Source organism: Salarias fasciatus, chromosome 14, assembly GCF_902148845.1.
Source record: "Salarias fasciatus chromosome 14, fSalaFa1.1, whole genome shotgun sequence".
NCBI classification, from domain to species: Eukaryota; Metazoa; Chordata; class Actinopteri; order Blenniiformes; family Blenniidae; genus Salarias; species Salarias fasciatus.
In genome coordinates this window covers 28257945-28282047 of record NC_043758.1, presented here as the reverse complement: position 1 = coordinate 28282047, position 24103 = coordinate 28257945, and the positions used below count along the sequence as shown (strand labels likewise).

At 44.0% G+C, this 24103-nt stretch overlaps 1 protein-coding gene across 3 annotated transcripts; it reads left to right on the top strand.

Moving 5' to 3' along the window:
• Window positions 1-298: 298 nt before the first annotated feature.
• Window positions 299-22820, top strand: smtnl (smoothelin, like). 3 transcript variants are annotated; one of them, XM_030109393.1, is made up of 10 exons: window positions 299-426; window positions 629-1573; window positions 17078-17159; window positions 18188-18448; window positions 18524-18586; window positions 18667-18727; window positions 18802-18948; window positions 19038-19161; window positions 20117-20268; window positions 22333-22820. In XM_030109393.1, exons 2-10 carry the CDS (start codon window positions 905-907, stop codon window positions 22457-22459), a joined length of 1686 nt encoding a protein of 561 aa, XP_029965253.1. In that variant the 5' UTR covers window positions 299-426; window positions 629-904; the 3' UTR covers window positions 22460-22820. The 3 variants fall into 3 exon arrangements, with proteins under 3 accessions (XP_029965253.1, XP_029965254.1, XP_029965252.1); XM_030109394.1 differs by having other exon boundaries at window positions 305-426; window positions 582-1573; window positions 18191-18448; XM_030109392.1 differs by having other exon boundaries at window positions 305-426; window positions 582-1573.
• Window positions 22821-24103: the final 1283 nt, after the last annotated feature.

The following is a 24103-nucleotide window of genomic DNA, read 5'->3' as shown; positions in this document are numbered from 1 at the left end:
CTTCACTTGTAATTGTAATCGTAAAAATAAACACACACACACTCTCCCGCCTGTTGTTTCCTTAAATTTTAGGACTAAACAGAGAAAGCCGTGCCGATGATATAAAGGAGGAGGAAGGAGTGCAGTGAGAGTTTACAGTGTTGCCATGTCCACCTCCCCCCCCCCCTCCCTCCTCCCTCCTCCCTCTTACTACTTTCCCCTCCACCGCCACCCTCCTCCTGCCTTCACCCTCCCTTTTCTCCTCCCTCCTCTGGGCCAGGGTGGAGGAGTGATCAACCTGAGAGTTTAAACAAACCAGAGTGCCGGCAGCGCCGAGCAGAGCAGAGCAGAGCTCGCAATACACTCACACACTCACTCTCAGACGCACACACACACATTCTTCCAGCTGTTCCGCGCTGAGGAGCCGAACCGGAGGGCGAGGCTGAGGTACGTCTTTATCAGCTCTGAGCGAAACATGCATGAATGGTTCCCGTCTGGTCATCTGGAGTTCTGTATCATAGATCATCTCATCTCTGTTTTCAGTCTAGTTTTGTTGGGTTTTTGGATTCAGGATTGCATCTTGTCTTTGTGATCGTCCGCAGGAGAAACCTTTGAAGACTCTGGCAGACTCGTCCCTTTGTGTTTCCAGACGGTGAGATCTTCCAGTTCGGCTGAAGAAGACACGGCCGAAACCGTCCTATCTCAGAGCTGAAGGAGTGAGGATAACACAAACCAGACCTTTGCCCCCCCCACCAGCACTCCCCTGTAAACTTTCACCTTTCAACCCTTGACCATCAGCCCCCCCGCCCCTCCCCTCCCCTTCCAGACGGACCATTAGCTCGCTCACTGAACCACAGATTCTCCTGGGAGCGGTGGACCTCGCGAGCGTGGAGTGTGAGGCTGTCCGGCCCCTGCAGCTGCCCTGATGGAAGCCCAAACCCTGGCTGAGATGGGAGACCTGTGCCACCCGAGACCCCCCTCCCCGGAGGGGGAGACGGTGTGTGCGGCCCTGAGCCGGTACGAGAACACGCTGCGGGACGCCATCCGGGAGATCCACCTGGACGTCAGCACCTTCAAGGTGGGCATGGAGCGTCGCCTGGAGGAGACGGCCAACCTGAGCGGGCCGCTGGGGCGGGCCGTGGCTCAGCTCCAGCAGGAGAACCGGCAGCTCCGCGGCCAGCTGGAGACTCTCACCCGGCAGGTGGAGCTGCTCAGCGGCTTCACCTGTAACAGGAGCTCCCTGCTGAATAACAATCACAGCGCCGGCCAGAACCACAAGAACCTCCTCAATGACATTCAGGAGAACCACCAGGAGATAAAGGAGGTGTTCTACGGGAAGGGTCAGGCCCACACCCAGAGCCAGGCTCACCTCCACATCCAGACCGCCGCCATGGGGAGCCAGGCACAGACCTACGGCAGCCAGTGCAGCCCTCCGTCCCCACCTGCCGCCTTCTCCTCCTCCTCCCCCGCCTCCGGCAGTCCTCCTGCCGCCTCCAGAGTTTCCTCCATGGTGACGAGCCCGGCGACCGGCAGCAGCCCCTCCATCACCCGCTTCTCCAGCCGAGCCACGTTTGCTGTGTCCAGCAAGACAAACGTGAGTAAACCCCCCCACATTTAAAGTGTGTTTCTTCACAAACATGTCAAATGGACACACTCCAGCAGTATCACTCACTACTTCAGCATCTGGGCTGAGAGCTACAGATCTGCATTATTTTTAACATCACTATTAATGAATTTGTAGTGTTTTAGGGTTTTTGCTTTTGTTTAAACTTCAGTCTTTGCACTTGTATTATAATCACTTCAAATGACTCCAGTAGTTGTGTACTTAATTATTTATTGCTTAGTCTCCTTTAAATATGTTCATATATTATTTTCAGTGGAGCTTTTAATCATTAAGTGGAACTTTTTTACAATATAAAATGAATTACAAAATGTAAGCATAATCATGTATTCATAATTTTCCATTACCCATCAACATTGCACTACTCCTTCATCATATTCGCAGCAGTTCATCATTAACTACCTGTCTTTGGTCTATTCTAAATATTTTCAGAGGCAATTGTTAATGTTTACTCACTGTCAGGATTACTTTTAAAATGAGCTGATTATTGTGCTCAGTAGGTTTCAGTTGAACCGTCATCCATTCAAATGGTAAAGCTTGACAGAATGTAAAAAATACATTCACAACTATTGCGATCTGTTGCTTAAACTCCTTCAGTTGCAGTCTTTCTATGTAGCAGTCTCCTGGCAGTACCCTTCATTATCCAAAATTCCACTTTGAAAGCTCCTCCAGTTTTAGTTGTCGTACACAGAAATCCTCTTCCATGCATTGCAATAAAGATGGATATTGACCGCAGGAAAAAAAAAGGAATCCAGTAGCTATGATTACTGCTGCGGTGCAGAGAGTGACGGAGCGCTGGAGGTGCTGTAGCAGCTGAGCGGAGGCACCGCCGGGTTTGTCACTGCGGCTGCACAATAGTCTGCTGCCAGGATGCTTAAGGATTTATGAGGTACAGTAACAGGAGGAGAGCGGGCTCTTGGGAGGTGAGGTTACTGCGGTTCTGCGGTTTTACAGACGCGGACCAAATATGTGAAATCAGCATTGCGAAACGTCGGCTCCACGTAAACCTCGTGGGGCCTATTGTGAGAAACATATTTAGCTTCGCCTGAGTGATTACATTAGGTTGATCTTGGGAAAATCGAGCCCTCGGTTTTTGTGAAAGTTTTTAAATCTTGACTGAGAAAATTCCAAGTTCCTGGAAAGTGCTTGTGTGACTTTCACGTTATCACAGTTTATGTATGTCTAGTTGCCATTGATTCAGAGTGGTGATGTTCCAAGATTCACATTTTTGCTGTTCCGTTCAGTCTCTGATAAGGAGACTTTTTTCCCCATTAACAGCAGACAGTCACTGTGTGACGGTTCAGCCTTTCCTGTCTTCTCATCATGGATGTATCATTCTTGGGTTCAGAAACAAAAGTCAGTCAAGATTCTTTTCCCTAGCGATTTATTCTTGAAGTAAATTCTTGATTTTACAAGAAACGAATGACCACATTTCAGAGCACTAAACTACATCTCTCCATATAATGTGATCATCCACACCAGCTGCAGCTCGCATTGTGTATCCATCAACAGGAGGTAATAACACCTTTTATTTGGTGATATATTAGGTAGTGAAATCAAAGATGGGAAATCACATGTCAAACTGTTGTGCTTTACAAGCACTTCAAAGCTCCTCAGCGTGGGTTGAATGACAGGAAGGAGTCTGCAGAAGGTGTTATTTACCTCCAAACCAGACCATCCTGCTGCGGAAAGTTTGACATTTATGAGGCCAGTATTAAGCCTGTCATTTTTATTTGGAGCAGAGCTGTTCTGAGGCGAAGTTCTGCATTTCATCTTATGTGAATCTTCAGAACTGATAGTAAAAGGAAGAAGAAGAAGAAGCTGGAACACATTACACTCATGTACAGTCATATAAAGCCAAGTGCAGTGGTTTTTATGGATTAAAAAAGTTTGATTCTGTTGAGGAATATCATTTTTTTTTTCAGTCGATGCAACTTTACTTGTTATTTCTTTGAAGTGATTGTAACCTTTTAAATTAAACATAAAGGGATCCAGAATTGGATGAATTACAGTCACACTTTTCACATGATTGTTTGGAAGCTGATCAGATGCAGCCTGTCTCATTTCAGTCCAGCATCTGGCTCTGCTGGTGGAACTGTTCTCTTTCTGTGTGGAGTTTCCATGTTCTCCCTGTGTCTGTGAGGAGATTTTCTTCTCAGTACTGCCTTCAACAGTGCAAAGACATGCTTGTTGCAGCAGCTGATGCCTGTCAGCATGTAGAGCTCAAGCATGAATGTTAGTAGTTGTTTGTTTCTCTGTGTTTGCTCTGTGATGACATCCAGAACTCCAGATGGACTCACGATAGTGGGAAGAAAAGATGGATGGATGCTGATGTAGATGAGCCAGAATATGTCATTTCCATAGTAACATGCAGTTTATTTGCACATTAGCTTCTCAGAAAATAAACCTCAACGTGAAGATTTAAAGCAAACTCAGAGTTTGACGTATGACCTTAATGAGGAGTTACATACGTACCTAAAAGACACAAAAAAATGTTTGAAAGCACATGCGTGCACATGCACACATTATGCAAATGCTTGCCCTCTCGTTTCTGTAATTACGGAGCTATGTGGAGGATAGGACCGAGGAATGTTATCTCCCGTGAAATCCTGTGGTCAGAGCTAAACAACACAAGGGTACCTTTGTTTCTCTGCGTCTCTGCTGCGGGAGATCCCCCGCTGTCAGCCAAACACACCGCCGCAGATACACACACACATCAGAAAATTACGCTGGAATAATACTGAGGCGCACAAAGGTCCGCTGTGTGTGTGTGATGTGGTTCTGCTCAGCAGGTTGTCATCATTAGACTCACGGGACTTTTTCATTCATCCCAGCTGTTTGAAATTATAATTGCAGCGTGTGTTTGGAGACACATCCTCACCTGTCTGTCAAGAAGACAGATGCAGTGCACGAAGTTCAGCTGAGTGCTCAAACAGGCCCGACAGCCACACACACACACGCACACACACACATACATACACACAGACCTGTGGCTTTATGGCATTACGTCTCAGTACCTGGTCTCAGGTACTTTTCTAGTGCCTTCTTGGCCGGTGCTCAAAGCGAGCTGAGTTAGTGTTGTACCCCTTAAATACAGGAAAACAAGAATATGTGTGTCATTTGACAGAATTAATCCTTTCACCTCCCTCTTCGCCACATTGACAGTGTGTCTAATCTCCACCCTCATGCTCACCAAACCCCATGAGATAGTTTCCCTATTGGCAATTTGAAGCTGAGAAATAGTTCACATTTCAGAATAAGTCCCCACAAGCCAGCTGGACCTCACATGCGTGTTAGGCCTGGGAGGTATGGACCAGGGATGAACACACTCCATACATTCCTCCTGCAGCACTCGGTGCCAGGGAGATGTGCACGTGCCTGTCTGTCTTCCAGCTGCAGCGCTGCAGAGTCACACTGACCTGCCAAGCTGTAACACACACACACACACACACACACACACACACACACACACACACACACACACACACACACACACACACACACACACACACACACACACTGTGGTTTGTTCTTTGAATGCACAGTTCAAATAAACCACACTGTAAAAATTAACAAGTTGGTTCACCTGACAAATAAATGCCAAACGTAAGCTTCGTGTTTACTTTATCAAGAGACAGAATTTTTAAAGCTGAAGCCAGAAAAAAAATGGAAATTACTTTTCTAACTGTGACATGTTTTTATTGCTGACTTCAACAAACCTGTCGGTGTATACAAGCATATTGTGGAGTTAGCTTTTATTTTTATTGGTAAAGTATGAAACATTTTTGGCAGCATCCACATGGAGATGGGTTTAGATGAATCCACGTACATTGTTTTAATCTCTATACATGCTTCAACTAGTCAAAAAATCTGAAAACTCATCCTCATGGGCAAAAACAGTGATGTTAAAGCACCGCCCTTCTGAACCTGCATGCGCTAACCCTTCCAAATAACTGATTTATAGTGTTAAGTCTGTGCTACAGAAGTTACTGTGCTTGTTTTGGCTTTTACAGCAAAATGATCATTTTCTTACTCAGGTGTCATTGATTGCCAACTTTGTCTTGTTCTTGTTCCTGTCTTGTGAATCTGTATTTTCGGCGGCGGTGTTACTTTGCAGGCGTGACTGGCCTGGTATAAATACGAGTGTTTTCAGACACATTTCTTGATGGAGTTTTATGTCCTCAGGAAACTTTTCGCGAATAGATATGCTTTTGTATTTTTCTGAATGTAGTCTTGGAAATTTCATCTCTGTGTATCAGGTATGTTCTTCTTCCTCTTTCGGCGGAATAGGAAGAATTAGATAGTTGATACACACGTATGTTTCTCTCAGCCCGTCTCATCAAGAGGATCATTTATGGTTTGTGGTAAATGAGAAGCTTTGTCATGGCTTGCTGCCTCTTTCTGATTACCTGCAGCAGAGTTCACATAAAAACTCCTGAATGGAATCCCAGCTGTGTAGAAGTGAGTATTCCAGTGTGTGTGTGTGTATGTGTGTGTACATCCATCTGGAAGGTTTTGGAGGTCTTAAAGAGGCAGCTGTATGGCTCTTTTCTCCCGTCTAATGATTCAGACCAGCAAGAATTATCTGAGATTAGGATTGGAACAAAGACTTACGCCTTTTCTGCTCCGCCTCGTCTTCCTCCACTGTTTCCATCACTAAACTCTCATCTCCCCCTCTCTCTGTCACACACACACACACCAGACAACAGCACTGTTTACACCTACAGCGCCGCAGCAGGCGCCTCAATGGGCCATTGTGTGGGATCCCGTGCTTCATTGGGAGTACATTGGGTGTGGAAGGATTAGAGAATCAGCCGTCCTCCTCATTCCTGCATTCACTCATGCTCTTAACTTTATCACAGTCAATACGTCCAGCAGGCTTCAATCGAGTCAAACTTGGAAACAGTCAAAGTATTTAAAATGAAACTATTTGGAAACAGCAACCAAGGTGGAACTTGGAAAAACGCTTCAACTTTGTCTCTGTTTCTGAAACGCTGCTACTGCACATGCACACCGCCGCTGTAGTAAATAGTTCTTCGAGTGGATGGACGACAACAACAGTGGCGGCCTCCTGAGTGTCATGACTCCCAGTCCAGATTCTCCTGGGACTTTGTAGCTTTTTTAGTTGAGAGTCACAACAAACCCAACTTTGTCATCCACTCATGCAAATGTCCATGTTCTCGCCATTGTTAACTCAAAAACGCTGCGTTTCCCCCTGAAACGCTGTGGAGTGAACGGTTCCTCTTCAGCAGAAAGAACGATTATATCTGAACACACCGAACACGGACTGATGTACCGCTCCCTAACAGCCGTCTCAGAGGCTGATTGCTCTTGATCTATGGCTCAGTGCATCACTCGCGGCGCATGTTACATAAGAGCTGCTGTCTGGAGATGAAAAATCTGAGCCCGGGGGAATCGTGGGCACATTTTCTTTGCGGGTTCGGCTCCATGACTGTCACATGAGTCCCTGCTTTAGGTGCTACGCGTCCCAAATTAAACACCAATAAACCATCGCTCTGAGTATTTTGTGGCATTTTCACTGTCAACAGTCTGGCGCAGACTGAGCGAAGGGTTTCACTGGTGGCGGTAGACTGTGGAAGGAATGAAAGACAAATTGCTCTTTACAGATTCTGAACAGGAGGCAACAGGATTTACGGGAAATGTGGTTTTAATTCTGAGGAACATCTGCACCGTCGGTGCCGAGACAGACGCTCGCCATTGTCTCCGGCCTCGTCTCACTTTTTGCAAGTACAGCAAGCGATTAAAAGCCCATGTGACAGTAATCACACACTGACACTCACAAGCTAAACCTTGTCTCGTTCGAACACTAAACTAGCAATTTAACGGCTTGATCTTTTGATTTGCGTTGGTACAAATTCTGCACGGTTTCACATATATCTCCATCCGTTCTCCCCCTCGCTCCACCTTCCACCGACATTACACAACCCAGCGCTATCTGCTGCTTATCTTTACATACACACACACACACACACACGTAACAGCAGCGTTTTTAGCCTGTTTTAGTTTAGTCACAGTCTGAGAACTGGCTGGTGGGTAGATTGTGTGTTGGGGGCCACTTAAACGTACTGATCCCCGTCCAAACAGAATTACTGTGTGATTACCGGCTCACACTCACATGCATGGACCCTCTTTTAGCAATAAATCAGGGGAGCGGCGGATTCGCCGCTGTGCACTCCATGCCTCGTGTGCGTAAACACTGTTGTTCTTGCACTCGGACACGGACGTGAACACACATCACGCTCCGCTGACGTCATTTTTCTGGTCTGTGTGAAGCGATCCAGCAGCAGCTCGCCGATGTTTTTGGGAAATCTGATATCCTCGATTTGATCAATTCGAAAGATCGCTAAATACAGCAATGCAGCAACTTTTTAATTAGCCTTCATTGTCAAATAGTCTCTATACAATCTGGCCACCTGGTTTAAACGATAACTGCAGCTTTTTAAGCATTTCTGCCATTTCCATACAAATTTACACCTTTTTCAAAACTTTTTCATGCAGGCTCAAAACTTCTGAAACAAAATTGTGTAAATGAACCCTAAAAATTCCAAAAAAAATACTTCTGTTTGCATATGAAGTTACTCCACTTTTCCTTATTAAATCCCCCCACAAAATGCATGCAAATTAAAAATGCAATCAGTAAGCGTATGTGAGCGTGCCATTCAGCACGTTCTGATTCGGTCTCAGTAAACCAGACCCAACAGATCAAACTCTGCCACTCTGCTCTGAAGCCCCTTCCTCACCCGCTTCCCCCTCCCCCATCTGTCCCCTCAGCTGCATTTTGTGGCTGGATTCCTGGCACCAACAGCCCCCCCCCTCCCCACCCCTCCTCCTGTTTGTGGCTATTAATACATTAGGAGCAGGACAGAAAGCAAGAGATTAAAGTATGCAAACATATTCTCATACGCTGGGCTTTAAATTCTGATTAATTTGAACCCGTCTTTCCACGTTTCTCCACGTCCTCTGAATCGTCTCCCGGCCGGGTCTCTGTTATTAGGCTGCCAGAGCGGTTTGGCAATGCAAACTGCTTATCGCGGCTATTTTGGATGCTTTTCCAGCGCTGTTAGCAGTTTTAATAGATCTGGACTGATATAGAAGCAGAAAGGAGGAAAACAGGGCACGGTTAAAAGGAGAGCAGTGCGTACTGCATGCTGGGGGGGTTTAACAGAGGTATGCAGCCACTCCCTGGCTACCCCTGGCTCTCTTAATGACTTCCAGACAATGGGCCGTGTTCCCGTCATCATCTCTGTGGAAACAGGTTAATAAGTGACGGGGACAGCGGCGAGCCTGACTGGAAGTCCGACCTCAGGAGTTCATCAGATTTTAAGGTCAGCTCAAGCCGTCCTGGGAATACTTCACCCATTTCATTAAGCCCCGGCGTTTTGGAGGAACGCCCAGAAGGCACTTAAAGCAAAAATCACTTTTAAGGGGTCGGGTGACACCGGGAAAGGGTCATGAGTGAGAGGGGGGGGGGGGGGGGGGGGGGTTCTGGAGATTTCAGGTTTTGTAACATTGTAAAGTCCCCCTCCTCGGGGGTAGTGGGGGGGGTGACCTCCACATAATGGCCACACGGGGCTTCTGGGAGCCCAGCGGACACAGGTACAAGACTGTGAGTTAATTTACCCTCCCGTCAATCACTGTGAGGGCGAAGTCCTCTGAGGAGGGATGATGGAGAGCCGGAGGTGAGACGATGACGTGCTAAATGTTCCCGCTGCGCCGGGAGAGCAGTAGAACGGGAGGAATCTCCTCCGCCGCCATCCTGCAGGGAGAGATGCTCCACTGGCACAACAGAGGCGGAATGAAAAACAACCAAGTGACCATGAAACCGCTACTTAAAACAGGCTCTGTATTTTAATTTCTCATGTATGTGAAAAAGCTGTAAATCAAGCACAGGTGAATAAATCACTGTGATTATAGAAAAAAATAAGATGGTGAAAATAAAATGACTGAGGTAACAATTAAGCAAAATATGAAATTGTGCAAAAACTATTATGATCAAATAAGTTAATGTTTTATAACTGTGACAACTGAAGAAACATCTTCAGTATTATCTCCAGCCGGTTCAAACTCTGGTTCAGTTCCAGTTTTGAAACCTGTCTGTGCAGAATTTGCATGTTACCCCTGTGCCTTTGCATTTCTCAACACATGCAAACACGTGTCTATCAAATGAAGTTAATCAGTAGCTCTAAATGTCCCTGTAGGAGGGAGTGTGTGCATGAAGCTGTACAGAAGCTCTTCATAGGAAATTATCTGCCTGAATGTGAATAAAATGCTTCACTGAGGCAATTTTTTCGGACTCTTTGTTGAAAACTTGACGGCAGCGGTGCTCCCCTGCACTGTGTAAACTCCCTCAGACTCTGGGGGTGATTACATTTCGTAGCATGTGTGTGTTTACGAGTTTGGTAGCAGAACGGTCCGGCCCCGGGGCAGATTATAAACATGACACTGGCAATGACGTGGACTCCTGAAGTATGTTTGCTCCGGTCTTTGGCAACGCGTGTGTTTCTCGGTAATTTGTTGTGAAATCAAAACATCTTCTAACCAGCAAACATCACTTTCCCTCCTGCTGTGAGGAGAAATGTCCAGATGGGCCGGATTATTTGGGTTTAGCACATAACCCACGTCTTTTCGTAAACTAATGGGTTTGGTTATTGAGTTGATTGTTTAAATCAGCTTTTATGAACTAATGTGTTCATGTTTGATCAACACGCAGTCAGTCAGCAGGTATAGTGTGTTGGATTTGATTTAAACTTTACAGAAATGATGTGAATCAGAGTTACTAACTGGATTCTTCTCACCATGGAGATTAGCAGCAGATCAGGACTGAGAAAACGTACCTCGAGCTGAACGGCACTTCTTTACTGCTTGGACAGGAAGTGGAAGGAGAGGAGTTACTTGCTTCTTGTACTCCCTCAACTGCTGTCGGACTCCCCCATGTACTGTCTTCATACTGCCAGGAACAGACCAGATAAATGAAAAAGGTGGTGGAGTAAAAGGCGGAGGAGTCGCTCTCTATTGCTGCCACATGTTGGAGCCTGATGCTACGGTGTAAAATAATCTTTTCCCTGTGGCGACGAGGCCTATTTTTCATTGATTCTTGGCCTGGAAGAGACAGAAACCACCGTGTTCTTTCTTCCACGAATCTTAAATCATGAGAAAATCAGATTTAGCCAACACCAGACAAGAAGAAGCTGAAAGGCAGCATCGGGAAGCGGTTGAGCAAACAAATGCGCAATACCATATGTTATCCTTCGGAGTGACGGGACTTACTGAGATGCCGGAGAGGCTGAGCTCCCTTGTAGACTTCGAACTGATTCAATGGAGATCTGGAGCTGTGAGGCAGACTGTCAGCGCCGATCACGGATACACAACAGATGAGAAGCCATTGTGTTCAAGCAGACGTTTACAGCCCAGCTTTCGGGGAAAGAATGACGTTTATGAGCTTTTCTCATGAAATTAAATTTTTTTTTTTTTTTTTTTTGCTGCCATGCTCTGTGGAGCAGTCAGAGCCAAACAATAGAAGTTGCAAAATTCACCGCAGCATTTGGTCCATCATTTCGGTCTAACAACGCTCCAGAATAGAAAACTTCTGTTCGGTGGTTGTTGTTGTTGGACGACCAAAAGACACAGTGTTGAGATTGCAGCCTGCGATGCAGCGACTCTCACCTGCAATTAGGCTTTTTATATCTCGACAGTTCAAAGGCCGTACATAATTTTTACCTTCAACACAGAGTGGTGTTCCCTACCTTTTTTTTTTTTTTAAATTGCAGGCTGTGGGAATGCATTTGAAGAACAGGTGGTCTGAGTGCGTCCGCCTTCCTCACTGAGCGCTCACGGAGGAAATTACAGAGCGGGAAATCTCCGTCGCCGTTTCCTCTGAGCGCTGCACAGCGGCTGTTACACATGATAACACGCTTCTTTCCTCATATGCAAGAAGTGCCGTGGTGCCGGCCGTAACGTACCGCGCGTCATTTGTTGATAATACTGTAATACGTAATAGAAAGGAAACTTGGGAACAGTTGCGATTGAGTATTGGGAAGTGAAGAATGGCGACGGTCTTTTCTGTGATCATGGAAACCTTTTTGTTTGTGCGTCAGACGACTGCCAGCTGCCTCCGTTGTTTGCTCCAATATGCCACTCAAAAGGTTCCCAAAAGACAAAAAGAAAGAAGACAAATCTCACCGTATTTTGCAATTAATTCAAGACTCAACTTATATGAATTTCTCCCCAAAAAATATGATTTTGTCTTTCTGAATATAGGAACTACAATTCCTTTCACAGCTGATCAATTAAGGTGTGCACTAGCTTGAGAAAGTGTCTTTCTGAGTGGAGGTTTCCCTGCAGACAGCAGTCGACTCGTCCACACTTCATCTTCAGCCCCGACACAGTCTTCATTAGAGAGGCGGTGATGAAGCTGCGTCTGACAGCTGAACAATGTCTTGAGCCCAAACAGGACGTGGGGCTCATACCTCCTCCTGTTTGATCAGACGCGTCTCCATGCAGGGATCTTCACCCCACAGCCAGTGTGCTGACATTTACTGATATTTCAGGTCGTGTGTCTGATGCCTTTATCACAGTTTCTACAGGAAGCTGAATGAATTTTCTATTTAGTCGTCTGAAAGAGCCGTTCGAAAGAGACACGTGAGGTCGTAGCTCCCTGACTCAGTATGCTGTTAGTTTAATAGAAATGAATGCTAGAAAAAGATCGTTCAAGTTGGTTGATGCATAAATGTTTCATGTATGGCGCATCCACTGTCCTCAGCGTGACTCTACACACACAAGGAAATTCAACAGTCTCTGATGTGAATGGGGGGAAAGTGACCATGTCCAAACTTGGTTTTCCTTTCCAGCCCTCATACTGGAGGCCTTTCCAAATTCCCTGCTTCGTTTTACTACCTCCAAATATTTTATAGCTCCAGGTTCACGGCGCGGTGACGCACGTTCAGGGAATCAGGGATTTGTTGTTCTCCCGAGAGAGAAAAAAAAATCTCTTTTGTCTACATTCAGGTCTGTCACAGGATTATGAGGCTTTTATGGGAGAAAGGTCTCATCTGTGTGTCTGTCTGTGTGCATTTATGAGTCCTGGGTGTATCGCAACAACTGCAAATAGCAGGTCTGACAAAGGAGCTAAGTAATTCTGTCTGGATCTTTAATATTATCAGACACTCTGCGCTGTGCTGGAGCTCCTCTCCCAGCCCTGCTTGGTCTATTTTGGTAGCACGTGCATGAGATGAGTCCTGCTCGCACCCACTTATAAGTAAAGCATGAATGCTAATGCGCACGTGTTCGTCAAAAAAGAAAAACGTGAGTTGTGTTGCTCTGACACCCAAGGTGATATCTTTTAAAGTTGATTCCTGATTTGTAAGTGTGAAGAACTGCAGCCCAACGCCGACCGTTGGTATGACATCAGTTTTACATATTAACTCTAAACTCTACCCATCAACTCTTAAATGGCTTCATCAACTCTAAATGCTCACTATTAACTCTAAAATCTCAATATCATCGCTAAGCTGTTAGCATTAACTCTAAACTTTTGCTATTAACTCTAAACTCTTTCTATTGAATCTAAATTCTCAGTACAGTATTTACTTTAAACTGACATTATTAGTCTTAAACTCTCAGTGTTCATTATAAACTCACAGTGTTAACCCTCATCACACGTTTAACTCTAAATGCTAACTGTTAACTCTAAACTCACACTATTAGCTCTCAATTCTCACCACAGTCACTTCATGCCAAAACTTATCAATATATTTTTCATATGTCTGTGTTGTGCGTGTGTGTTTGAGTATTTTCAAAACACTGCACTATAAATCAGGTTCTTTATGTATAAATATTAGCATAGTAGCAGCTGCTAACCTCAGGTTTGACCTTTGAACTTCACCTCAGATAGCTGCAGCTCACAGCTGGCCCTCCTAATGGATGATTTAAGCACCGTCTTTGGGCCCCGCAGCCACAGGAGACGTCTGATGGCTGCAAGTTAAACTCACTGAGTGGAATAAGTGTGTAAACTCTGCTGTGCACGATACAGACAGTCCAGACTTTTTGAAATTTACAAGTAACATTTTAATTGACTTTATTCTTTTGTAATTGTTTTTCATTGTGTCCATTATTCATATTTATTAGAACATTATGTCTTGAGGATTTTTTTTCTTCTTCAGAATTTAACCTGTTTCCCATTTTGCCAGTATTTTAAAAAAGAGATATCCTGTTTCAGCAATATGCAGAATTCAAACTTTGGGGTAAAAAAATAGACAAATTCAGCCAGTAAACTTGAAGTCTTTCAGTTTGCTCAGTTGCTTAGTTAGCAGTGATGCACACATGGCTTGGTTTAGTGTATTTTTATTTGTCTATTTTGGCAAAGCAGGAAATATCTTTAGTTTAACAAGAGAAAATCCAAACGGAAAATCCACCGATGCTCCTTACAGTTCTTTACATTCATAAAGTCAAGCATGTAAAATAGTGCCTGGTTCAGTGCTCTGAGTAAATAAAGTGAAGAGAACTACAGCGGACATCAGCTGTCCAGCATCGCGATGAGGCTGTTATGCCAAAATATTTGTTTTTCCGAAGTCGAGCACGGATGCGGAGGGGGGTGCAGCAGGTCCGCGGACCCCAGGGCCTCCTCGTGCCACCTTAAGCTCGGAGAACTTCTCGGGAATCATCAGTGTTCTGCCAGCAAATAAGACCTTCAGATACCAGAGAGTTTACAGGATCCTCAGAGGGCCTGCTATCACGTTTCCCCCCCACGGACCCAGAGTGGCGATGTGGGAAGCTTCCAGTTTGTCCTCCTCCTCCTCCTCCATAGCCAGCTGTTTCCATCTCCATCTCTCCGCCCGCCGCCCCTCTGTGCAAATTCCCATCATGCAAAATGAAATGACTCCCCCTGCTCCCCCCCATGCTCCCCCCACCTCATCATGCACGATATTTTCTCCTTTCTCCTTTCCATGTGTGTTATCACTAGCTTATGAAATGTAACCCACTTCACACACACACACACACATACACACACACACACACACACACACACACACACACACACACACACACACACTTACACTTCTGGGTTTGTGTTAGCACACATAATCTAGCAGGATTCCTAGATGGTGACCTCACACACACACACACGCACACACACACACACACACACACACGGAGACACAGGGTTTTATTGTTGCAACATTACGGAGTTGGAGTCATTATTATCCTCTTTTATTTTCCCTGGTTTCCACTCCGGTGTGTTCGTCTGCTCTCTATAACTGTAGACTTTATGCAGTTCAATCAAGCAACACATTTGTTGGCAATGCGCAAATTACGACCAAAATATGAGCACTGCTGAGACCATATATGTCTGTTTTTACATCAATTCTCAAGATAAACTGAAACTAAAGATTTACTGTTTAGGTTAAGTTTCCTACTTGTTTGCAAAATCGCTTCCTTCTGCCCTTGTGTCCGTGCCGTATTGGAATCATATCGGTGTCGCATCACTATCAAGCTGTTTCAGACTTAATTTGTCACGTGAATCAAAGGTACTGCTTATTTAAGTTACTTAAAATCTTAATGAACTTGGTTCAGTTATATATTTCTTTATTTGCATTTGCACCATATTTTGTGGTTGTTAGCATCTGCGGCTAGCTGCTAGCATGACTAAAACCACACAGCAGACGCTCAATTAGAAAACGATGTTTCCACAAATACCACGTCTCCAGGATTGAGCCGTCTCTCGGGGAAAAAGGGAAAATGTATCCCGACAATGCTTTTGAAAATAAAAGACGCTCCAGTAACTACTTAGCTTCCTTTTCTGGCTCAGTGAATCGACTGAGTTTGATTTTTCCATAAAGTCACTTCTTTTTGTGTTCATTTTGTGGTTTCCAACCACATGTGGCTGCTTCCAAACACACTGACAATAACACAAAGCCAATGCCGCTGCATTCAGGGGATCAAGCTCTGTAAAAAATACGTTTCATTCTACAGTGACGGCTTGAAATGTTACCGTCTATTCATTTATTTATTTTTTTCTTTATTAACTGTTTCTCATAATTGTAACTTTTTTTAACTCTTTACTTTATCGAGTGGTTTGCGATATTTAATATCTTTTCATTCTTTCTCATTATTTCTAATTCATTTCTTTTCTTTCAGTCATTTTAGCTGCTTTAATCCCGCCTTTTTTGCCTTTTTTACATGCTTTGAATTGTTTTGTTTTTTTTATAAAAATCAGTTTCAGCTGTATTACCTTCTTAAATGAATTGCTATTAGAAATTGTTACTACCTTCACTGTTATAGTTGGTTATGCAGATTTGACTTTGTTTTTTTGTTGAAGATTTTAGAAAGTATCTTTCCATTTCTAGCCATTTTAATCATTGAAACTGTTGTTCCACTTGGCCTTATTTAGTGATCTATTTTCTCTGTTTCTTAGCCATTTGAGCTGTTTTTAGCGCTACCTTTTAAGCCTTTTCTTGTTAAGCCTTTTCTTGCCTATTCAGCCATGTTAGCTTCTTTTTTTATTTTATTTTTTTTCACTTTACCCCTTTTTAGAGAGGACATAAGAGTCTCTTTAGACAGAAGTGCAAACAAACTACACCTTTTGTGAAGGTGGTGATTTACACAGAGCTCTCAGGCTGCAGGAAGCTGCAGCAGAAGAGCTAAAGCACCCTGTGTCTCCAGGGCCACAGGTTTCAGACCCCTGACCTCGGTGGTGTCGTTCCATGGTAGAAGGGCTATCAACACCCTGAGCTCTGCGTCTATCTGACAGACCCACATTTAACGTGACAGCTTGACCTGCAGCCTATGTGGGTCAGCAGCAGCGTGCGTCAAGAGGTCCGATAGAAGTATCTGGTGGTGACGGTGATTAGCCGTCCCGCGAGGCTGATTGTGCTTGAAGGGAAGAGAGGCAGCATGGATCGGATCTCAAGAAAGAGAGTCTGGATACTGATGATGTTTGACATTAAAAGTTGATCTCAATCACATTAGTAGTCAGAGTTCTGGCAGCGTTCCCCAAAGCCAAAGATGTCAGACTGAAAACAAAGACTTGTTGGGTTTTGTCGGAGGATTGACACACTGGACAGGCTCACCTCGGTGCCTCTCACACCTCCGAGCTGCACAGAGGTCACTGCTCAATGGCTTTGAAGTGAGCCGAGCTGTAGCGTGACAGTTCATAGGTTTGTTTTGTTCTGTGTCAGCCTGGGTCAAAATCACACATGTTGCAGAGTCAAAGAGCGAAACGGTGACTCAAAGCCTTCATCAGAATTTCCTCGTCTGAAGGCCAAACTTCCTCGATTCCATCTGAGATTCAAACACAACAAACCGGTGTTTCCACAACTCGACATTTGCTAACATTAAAATCTTATGTTCCGGCTTGTAGTTTCTGTTTATCTTTGTGGTCACCTGCCAAGGTCAAATATGCCTTGATGTTTGTTTTAGAACTGTTCTTTTTGTCTCACTGTGCCTTTTTGTTTGTTTCAGAGCATCGAGCGAGAGGAGCCAATAGAAATAGACCCCGTCCCAACGCCTGCTGCACAGGAGAATGGACATGCCGCTAACACAGGTACTCCTGCTAACACTTCTACAGTCAAAGCTCAAAGTCAAAGAATAGTTTCAAACTATTAGAGTCAAAGAGGTGTGTTCCCAAGTATGGTCTGCATTTTAGCTGTGTGATATGTAGTGTTTGGGAAGTTACTTTTAAAAAGTAATTATAGCTACCAGTTACTCCTTCAAAAAAAGTAACACAGTTCAATATTTAAAAGTAACCAATTACTAGGCAAATCAACTATTACATTACTTTAAAAAGACGTGTGTAATATAACAAAGAATCTGGATCATGTCCTTATGGAACTTTAAGAAAAATGTTCAATTATTTCCTGCTAAGAACAGTATAAACCAAAGTGACTCACTCCACCACCTTCTGGCACATAATAGTATTACAATGCTACATCGTCTGTGGTTAGTTAGTTCAGCTGAGCTGCAAAAAATCTTCAATTGAGTCTGAGACTTAAATTGCAAAATTCTGAGCTGAGAGATACCAGGAGTGCCGCACAGTACAAAACAGAGTGAAAGCTGCATTTAAAAGAAAAGAGCAAAACTTCTACTAAAATCAAATTTTCATCCCGACAGAGGAGTCACATTTAAACACCTTCTCTGTGAAATGACTGGAAGACTAATGAAGTCATGAAACCCTCAAAACCACGTCGCCTCATGGAGACCGAACACCCTGCATTTAAAGACGAGCCCTTGGATTTATCAAAGAGTTTAATGGTTAGGATTCAAGCACGAGAGCGTGGACCCTTGTGGAATCACTCGGGTTATTATTATTATGGTTACATTTCTGGGACAGCTGTGGCTCGGTTGGTAGAGCAGGTCAAATTTCAATGTCAAAGTTGGATGTTTGATCCAAGAATCCCCCAGAGTCTGTCCAGAAAATGTTGGGCACTACGGGGTTAGACTATGAATAGCCTTCAAAACAATCATGGTTTTTTGAAGTGGTGGGAAACAAAGTACGGTAATTTGTTTAAAATAAAACATGGATGCTGTGCAGCTTGGTCAGCAGTCCTCATTGCTGTTGTCTTTTTCCTTAAGAAGAGCATTCAGTGTTGGTACACGGAAAGATTTCTCCACCGAACCAGTTCCCACATGAGCACACGGCCCCGGTCGCCATGCGGATGCCCCACCTCCCCATCACCGCTACAACCAAGACCGCAGAACTCAAAGGCTCCCCCGGCGCTCCCAGCAGCCCCGTCGCCTCTCCATCCTCTCCGGTGTCCGAGGCCTCGCCTTCACGCCAGTCGGCTGGAGGCACCAACCAACCCCTACCTGGAGAGGAGTCTCCTGTACAGCCAGGTAGCTGCCCTGAGCTCAATCAGTCCAGCTTTAATCTGACACACATTTTACTGAAACTGAATTCTCTGCTTTCAGTGTCTTCTGTGAAGACCTGGAATCCGACGCCTATCAGAGCTCTGGGATCTCCCAGCCTTCATGGTGAGTCCTTCTTTCATTAAACCTTAGACTGTTCAAAGAAACCACAACTGATGGGATTTTCTTTCATTCTGTTATTCCAGAAAAAGCTAATTCAGCTCCTGCTAAATCGGTGACGTATTCAGGGCTGCAGCACACTGACCGGTGAGTTGATGGAGAAGGAATCTCATTCAGGATAACTGAAACATGCCTGACTCTTGTGTCGCGCCACCCCTCAGAGACAGTACTGTGAGCGCTGAGCGATCCCCGGGGCAGGTGGGCGAGAGGAGACGGGAGCTGGTCCGGTCCCAGACTCTGCCTCGTAATATCGGAGCTCAGGCCCGTCGATCCATCTTTGAAAGACTCGACTCGGAGGCCAGCAGCAGGTAAAATCAACGGGAAGCTGATCTCCTGAGACCGATGCTGACACTACACAATGGCCTCACGAGTCTTTGTTTCTGCTTTCTCTGCACAGTCGCCCCAAACCGGTGGACTCCAAACCCAAACTGAAGAGATCTCAAAGTTTTGGGGTGTCCAGCGCCAGCAGCATCAAACAGATTCTCCTTGAGTGGTGCCGATCCAAGACCATAGGCTACCAGGTACCAGACTGTGTTCAGATCTTATGAAATGACAGTTTAGTGAGGTTTCGGAGTTAAAACTTCCTGGTCAATCTGATGATCTTCTTAGATAACTGAACCAATGTTTGTCTTCTCTTCGTCTTCCTCATCGAACCACCTGATGCCAACCTGGTTAACATGTTTTTTGTTTGTTTTAATATTCCCATGTATGGAGGTTGGACAGAGGACGCTGCTTCGGTTTGCTTGTGACACAGAGGCTGATATAAGTAGTTGTTCATAGAGAAATCCCAGATAAGAAATGCATGCAATTTAGCAATTTCAGGCAAATTTATTTCAAAAGTTACTCTTAGCCTCATTTGAGCGACACATTGGAAAGACCTGATAGCTGCATCCCTTCTCTAAATTTCAGAAAGGAAACAAACAAAAAGAAGAGTTCATTCATATTTTTCAGATTTTCAGCTTGAAAACGAGCTAAATCCAATAATTACTGCTTCTGGTTTGATCCTCTGGATTTAACTTGATAACTGCAGGTAAATGTGTGTCTCTGGTAATAAAAGAGCCTCTAATTTTATGTTTTCCTCCGTAGTTCAGGCCGTGCTTCAGCACACCAACACATTATTCATTATTCTACAGTTTTTTGGTTTTTTTTTTACTTTGTTTCAGCAGCTGGTCGAGGGTTTGGCTGCAGATGAGCCAGGGCTCTTATTAGCTTGCATCACACACACAGGACAGAGAGAGAAACGTTCGTCCGATTACTGGACAGGTTGCATTTCATTTAAGGCAAACTGTAGACTAATAAAACCTCGAAATGACATGATTTCAAAGACGCAACAGACTTGGAGCACAAAGTCCGCTGTATCCATCATGCAGTGAGCGGAGAGATGTCTTCATGCCCGTCACTTTTACAGGTCGTCTTACTTCACCTCCCTCGTCTCCCCGTCTACAAATTCACACACTCCTCTTCTCCTTCCCGCAGAACATCGACATCCAGAACTTCTCGTCCAGCTGGAGCGACGGCATGGCTTTCTGCGCCCTGGTCCACTCCTTCTTCCCCACAGAGTTCGACTACAGTTCGCTGTCACCCGCCAACCGCAAGCACAACTTCGAGCTGGCCTTTGGGACTGCAGAGTGAGTGAGAGCAGCATTAACGCGTCAACGTGTTGGCATTCTGGAAATACATGACAAGTTTCATTCACTGCTTGAAGCGACACAGACACAACTCAAACATGTTTTCCAAGAGAAACTAATTCGTTTAAAATGAGTGTGTTTACACGTATCACAACATTCTAAAACTGAAGCCCACATTAGTCATGGTTAGATTTTTATTTAAAAAACAGAAAAATCTGATGAAAATATAGAAAATTTGGCATATAAAAAAAGAAAATTAAGAGAAAACAAACCAAAATTTAAGGTTGAAGCTGCACATTGTAATTTTTAACAAACCAGTAAATCAGTAATCCAGCAAACCTTTCTTCTTTTTCTTTTCCTGTGGATGATCAAACCTGCAGTGAGGGTGTGTGTCCTTCTGAAATTACCATCATGCAGCTCTTCCTCGTCAGCACACACCAATTCACCACGTTTCACCTTTTCTCTCCTGGAGATCAGTTTGACTTGATACTGATGGAGGCTTTTTTGCAACAAGTAAATAGGATCATCGAGAGCTGAAACAAACAAACAAACAAACAAACAAACAAACAAACAAACAAATGGCATTGCACTAGGAATCTGCCTGTAATCCATGTTTTGATTTTTCTGATCTACTGGATCAGTTTGATACAGCTACTGTGTTTTTTCCTTGTTTTCTTGTTTGCTTTGTTTTTGTTTGTTTGAAAGATTAAAAAAAAAACCTTTAGAGAAATGATAAGAAGAAGAAGATCTTCCTTTTGCTCTTTTCATATTTACTACACCTCTCACCTGTTTTTTAGACTCATCTGATGGTTTTTAATAGAATTCATGGGCCTCAAGTAATCACCTAACATGCAAAACATCTCATTCTTATTGAAGCTAAGTTTTTCATCTGGGTTCTTTTTCAGTTCAGTTACATATTATTTTTCTCAGGTGAAAGCTCAAGCTCACATTTCCAAAACACACACACACACACACACACACACACACACACACACAACACACACACACACACACACACACACACACACACACACACACACACACACACACACACACACACACACACACACACACACACACACACACACACACACAACACTGCAGCTTAAAGAAATCACTTGATCTGAGAGTGTATTATTCCTTCACTGCGGCAGAATTAAGCTGATTTGACTGGAAAAATAATATTCCAACAATCAGTGCTCCGTCCACGGAGCAGCTTTGGATTTGACCTCTTAAAGAGATCACAGATCTTACAGCACAGTAAATACACTCCAGTGACCACACGCCTCAAAACATGTTTGTTAGGAGTCACTGTTGTTCCTTCAGCCTGACGGGTCAGGCTGCCGGTGGCTCAGTCACAGAGCTTCATATGTGATCAGGTTAATCAATCAGCTATCGCTGAATCACTGATTGGCGGTTATCAGTGGTTGTAGTTGATGTGTACTTTTAGAGGCTTGTTTTTGATTGCTAATCAAGCTTAGGTGCATGTTTTTTGAACTGCGGGAGAGAAAATCCCCAGGGAGAACATGCAGACACTGCACTGTGAAAGGCCTCGAACCAGACCCTTCTCAATGTGAGGCGAGAGTGCCAACCACTTTACCACTACAGCACTGATTTGTCTTTTCAACCAGTGAAGATAATATAATCAACTGAAAGAACTTTAAAAAAAAAACATACCACTGGATGCTTTTAAAAAGTTTTTTGATCCATTTTTCTCATTCTGATCACCACATGGTCACAATTTCCTTAAAAAGAACAGGGAAAAAGTCTGTGCTTTGTCACAGTTATGACTTATAATGGTTAGTTTTAAACAAAGAAGCTGAAAGTGACCATCCGTGGTTATTCAAGTTAATTGTAGATGTCAAAACATTCTTATTACCACTCACAGTTATGTGGAATAATATAATTGCTTTCTTTCAACAATAAATGCATTTACAAGCGATGGGTTTGATGCATTTTCTAAAAATTACCATGCAGCTAAATTTTAACCTCTTATTTTATTTCTTTACTGAGAGTCTGCAGAAAAACAGCATGTGTGACCCTGTGTTTCGTCTCTGTCTGCAGAGTGAAGGCCGGCTGCGACCGCCTCATCGAGGTGGACGACATGATGATCATGGGCCGTAAGCCGGACCCCATGTGCGTCTTCACCTACGTGCAGTCGCTCTACAACCACCTGCGCAAGTTTGAGTGAAGCTGCAGGGGTCAAACCTCCCTCCCCTCCCAGGGCACCCCCCGGCTGAGGGGAAACAGACTGTGTCGCCCTCTGGTGGCGGATTACTGAACACCAAAGAGAGACTGCTTCCAGTCTCATCATGAAGAAGAGGAATTTTACTGTGTGAATGAGTGTTTGTGTGTGTGTGTGTGTTTGTGTGTGTCTGCAGTCGAGTCCATGTATACTGGCAGATAAAAGAGAGAGTAGAAACGTTGCTGTGTTGTATAAATCTTTATTATCACCACACGTGTTTGGAAATTATCATTAATCTTTGCACCAGTGGAGAGAAAACTTCACAAGCATCACAGAGATCTGCAGTGTTTTAGAGAATAAATGATAATAGAGATAAGTAATGAAGTTTTCTTCCACATGTACTGTGTGACACTGAGATGTTGTTGCGATATGAGAAATTACACAATAAACTGTATTGAAAACCTGCAAATGGTGAAGTTATTTGAAAATGATGTTGATGAGCTAAGCTCTAATTATATAGCAGATCTTTGTAAACATAAAGATGATATTTCAACATGTGCTTACAGTGGCTGAGCTCTTTCAAAAGTTTCTCCTCAAACTGTTTTCTGGTGTTAAGCAGAATGTCTCCTAAATCTTTCGTCTTTGTTCGACGTAGTACCACCGTAGCCATGAGATGCTTCATTTGGTCATCTGGAACATTCAATTTAGGTTGGAAACAAGTGGTTTCATGTGTTCATAGATCAAAGATCTCTAACCCCGGCCGTGCTACTGCTGCAGTACAGAGTGGTCCTGTGTTGAGACCACATTTTCAAGGTTTTGGTCTCGACTTTGGTCTGTTGGTCTTGACTTCAGCCCTGGATCTGCATGTTTTAAATGTCATTGCCAAGCTTCTAAAAATCCCAGTTAGAAGATTCTCATTACAATCAAGGGATTTGCAGCAACAAAATTCAATCCTATAACCTCCACGTTCCACATTCAGGAAGGGTCTGAACACCCAGAAGTCTTTGAAACTTGTTGAAAACAGGAAAAACTGTCAAGATGTTTGGTACCATGCAGTCAGAAGGTCTCTGCAGATGCATCCCTCTGGATGCTGAGCAGCAGTTCTGCATATTATGAGTATAAATGGAACGTCAACATGTCACTCCACCTCTGAGAGCTGGTTTTTGAACAAAGGGGTTAAATCAGAAGAAGAGGACAGAACACGATCCCATGTGTTCTCGAGATGTCATGCATCCTGGTTAGAGGATGCCGATAGGTGGCAACGAGAATGAGGCAGACCACAAAGATTATCAAGTGTTGTAATCTCACATCACATCCAGTTGTTTGGTGGGAACTGGTGTCATTCAGAGTCCACGAGATTAAATAGCTCCATGACCTACTTGGGGGAAGATGAAGAAAACTACAATATTTATATATTAATTAAGTATGGCACACTGTGAGCTTTGTCATGACGATATTAAATATATTTCCTACAATGAAAGAAGATGCAAATGGATGTTTCTTACTTTAAAATAACAGACAAACTTTCTCTAAGACATATATGATCATTATAAGCTGTAACACCAAACCCTCCACCCTCCATGAAGAAGACGTGGAATATGAAAACAAGCCTGTCAGTCCTGAGGGATTACAGAGGTGCTGGTGTCCCAT

What these genes read in the sequence shown, in the direction of transcription:
- smtnl (XM_030109393.1), top strand. Translation starts at nt 905, where the DNA reads ATGGAAGCCCAAACCCTGGCTGAGATGGGAGACCTGTGCCACCCGAGA. An exon ending in CTGTGTCCAGCAAGACAAAC is followed by an intron (nt 1,574 to 17,077) that starts GTGAGTAAACCC and finishes TGTTTGTTTCAG; the next exon opens with AGCATCGAGCGAGAGGAGCC. An exon ending in CCAAGACCATAGGCTACCAG is followed by an intron (nt 19,162 to 20,116) that starts GTACCAGACTGT and finishes TCCTTCCCGCAG; the next exon opens with AACATCGACATCCAGAACTT.